The 3,576-nt window shown below is 37.0% G+C and overlaps 1 protein-coding gene across 1 annotated transcript; it reads left to right on the top strand.

Moving 5' to 3' along the window:
* On the top strand, positions 1-1,697 carry LOC113522230 (neural retina-specific leucine zipper protein-like). The gene has a single exon (XM_026907905.3). It carries the CDS (start codon positions 138-140, stop codon positions 1,038-1,040), a length of 903 nt encoding a protein of 300 aa, XP_026763706.1. The 5' UTR covers positions 1-137; the 3' UTR covers positions 1,041-1,697.
* Positions 1,698-3,576: the final 1,879 nt, after the last annotated feature.

Here is a 3,576-nt window from a genome sequence, read left to right as displayed (position 1 = left end):
GAACTTTAAACGTGAATATAAAAGGCTGCAAAGTATGCGCGCGTCGCTGAACGTCATTGGATTGGAGGGCGGAGTTTCGGGGCGGTGTGAGTCGCGCCGCAGTACACTCCCGGCCGGCGTGCGCCTCGCACGGCCTCATGGTGGAACACGCGCTCGTAGACTGCACTCAGGCGAGCGCCATGCAGACCCTGCCGCCACAACCACATCGTGAAGCCGATGAAGACCAGCTCGCCGACGAATATGTCCAAAATTTTGAGCTGGATCATCTCGAAGATCATCAGTTAGTAAAACGAGAGCCTTTAAGGAATGGATGGCACGAAATGGCTGAAATACCTCCGTCATGCGCTCGCGCTTGCCGTCCATGGCCAGATACCGGGCCGTACCCCCAACCACATGTAGCTATCGCTGTAGATCCTAGTACACCTCCAGAGACACCACCAGCACCCCTCGGACGTAGCCCGTGTCGCGCGGCTTTAGTCGACGACGTGCTATGGCTTCCTCACATGCGTGAACCGTTGGATATGCGTACAGTGCCCTGTGGAAGTTTTGAGGATTGGGATCGGCGAGAATGGAGAGAACAGGATCACCATATACAACAAGTGGCACTACGTCCTGCGAGTTCATGCTCAGCTCTATCACCACGCACCAGTCAGCTTCCCTCCTATCAACCTTCGTCGTGCGGCGAAGATCTTATTAGCGATGATCTTCTGATGACATTGAGCGTTCGTGAACTGAATAAGCGTCTTCATGGATTTCCACGTGAAGACGTAACACGATTGAAACAAAAACGACGCACATTAAAAAACCGAGGATACGCTCAAAACTGTCGCAGCAAGAGACTACAGCAACGACAAGAATTGGAGCTGACAAATCGATCACTACAAGACGAGTTGCATGTGCTGCAGCTGCAAGTGGCGCGAGTGACACACGAGAGGGACTTGCTCAAGCAGAGGCTAGCGATGGTGGGTCGTGAGCACGCAGTCCCGCAGCACGCTCCTCCGACGCCGCACTCGTCACCCGAGTTTTTCTCGGAGCTGTGACGGCAAAGTTCGGCGTCGCGAGCCGGCGCCTCCGCTGCCTCGTCGTCGTGCGCGTGGCAGAGGTACTGAGAGCCCGGCGGGTCCCGCGAGCACGATCACGCGCTGGACGCCGCCGCCGACAGCCCAGTCGTGCTTTTGTTAAGTTTGAAATTCAATTATTATCAGTTCCAGTTTTATAGTTTTTTATTGGTGGAACAATGTAGTCGTGGTTTCCGACAGGAACGACTATTCAAACACCGTGTTAAATGTATGGTTGTGTCGTAAGATATTCATAGCTTCGTTAAAATATATGTATTAAAATTATATGTAAGTTACAATGACTCAAACAACTGATTAATCAATAATGTAAATAGATTCTTACAAAAGTAAATTACGAATATTATCTTTAGGAGAATTTGTGTTTTCCTAATAAAATATTCATAAAACTAATCTTTCATTTAAGGTACATATGTAACGCAATACTTTTCCTATTTGTATTTATTAAATACACTCCTACAAAACCTAACATGGAGGAATAACAAAGATTGAATATTTTGTATCAAATAAAAATACATATAAAACATTTTTTATAATATTTATATCATTTATATGTCCATACTTGCCTAAACAATAAAATAACACGAGTATATTGTAGACAAGCTATTGTTTTTTGGCTAGACATGATTAAAAATTAATATACAACTATATTTACTTGTTTATAAAGTTACTACTAATTATCGGAAAAAGTTGTAATTTCTATAACAGTTTTTAAATAAAAAATAAATTTTATTACATTTACGTGGTTTCTAGAATATCTTCATTAAAAATTCTACTCTAAAAAAAAACTCGCTTGGGTACCTTTGTTTTACTCGTGTTTCTAGCGTAATGTAGGAGTATGGAGCATAATACCATCGTCCTCAAAAATAGTCAACAAGAAGGACCATGGGTATCATTGTGCATTTTATGATATCTATGGTGCTGTTCATGTACGAGGCAACAGCCTAGAATGGTAACCTCTACTTGCACTTTTGGTATACGCTGGCAGGGCATCAATGAGGGATGATAGATAAGGATGAAAGCAGGTCGGTTACCCATCGTGACGAATTCTACAAAAATTATTGATGATAGTTTTCAGGGTAAAACACATAGAGTTCAACCTAATAGGGTCTATTGCTAGGAATGGGGCTGTTAGACTCCATTACTATCCCTTTTCCTTCACGAGCCGACAGTTTCTATTTTCCATCAAGTGGGCCGTCAGTTTGTTTACCATCCTAATTTACATAAAGATTAATCCTAATTTAAATAAATATTATATTACTAGCTTTTATTCGCGATTTCGTCCGTGTGATCGGAATATGTTTACTAACCCAGATAAAAGTAGCCTTCATCCAATGAAGTACTTGTATTTTTTTGTTTGATATTCATTAGTTAAGCTGTTAAAAGTTAACAGGGAAATAAACAAATACACGCACTTTCACATTTAATTATATTAGTATCTAAGGATTTTGTTAGTTATTTACAAAATATTGGCAGCTCACCCTGGTTTCGAATGGTTGTATTAAAAAATGAGACCAAATCTTTTCTTTATTAACTCAAGCTTTAACTTTTCCGCACAATTTTTCAAACTATTTTATACAAATCTTACTCTGACAATTACAAATACAAAAAAGAATTTGCCAAAAAGTGCAGCAAGTCTAAAAAGAGGCACTTCCATACATTCGGCAATTGATTTTAATTTTTATTAGATTTAGCTTGCCGTCGATATAACTATTTCTTCTTGGATCGTCTGCTCTTTAAATTTTATATTATACGAGTAATGTTAATTGAAAGCATACTTATTATTTTTTTTTCATCCGGGCTTTTTTTTACATATAGAAAGGGTTCCAAAACGTTTTAACTGTGGAATACTGGGATCATGAATAAACCAAGATATAATAAATAAACATAAGAACAAGGAATTACAAAATCTTTGGCTGAAACAGGTAGAACATATATGACAAAATTTTTGTATAACGACTAAAAGATCTTTCTTGACAAATTCGAATCAAAGTTTTTTTTAAACAAATAGAGCTTGTAATGTATAATAATTAATTTAGATAACTACTTTTTAATAAATACGTACTTATATTAAACAAAATAAAAAAAAATTTAGTCTAGGATTACCTTTTTTTCAAATACGTAAGTATTTTTAGTTTTTTCTTTAACTATTTTATTATAATCAAAACATTATAATATGAGACTTCATCTGCATATAAAATATAAGTAATACCTATACTAGAATTTTGAATATTAATATGTCTATCTTAATTAAATTTCCGAACAAAAATAGTAAAACTATAGTCTCGTTAGGTCAAAACAAATCCGCAATACTTTATTTAAATAAACTAATTTTTAAGCAGTTTTGTATTTATTTTTAAATCATCGACTATTTAACTTTAAATATTTTCATTGGAAAAAAATGAGCAAGTAAACCCGAATTTCTAACTATACTGTCCTTAATCTATGGAGAAATTTTTTCTGTTTTTTTTAATATAGAATTACTCGTTCTTTTTAAAAA

This window comes from Galleria mellonella, unplaced genomic scaffold (assembly GCF_026898425.1).
Source record: "Galleria mellonella isolate WM207_F2 unplaced genomic scaffold, CSIRO_AGI_GalMel_v1 utg588, whole genome shotgun sequence".
NCBI classification, from domain to species: domain Eukaryota; kingdom Metazoa; phylum Arthropoda; class Insecta; order Lepidoptera; family Pyralidae; genus Galleria; species Galleria mellonella.
This window is presented reverse-complemented; position numbering and strand designations above follow the sequence as displayed.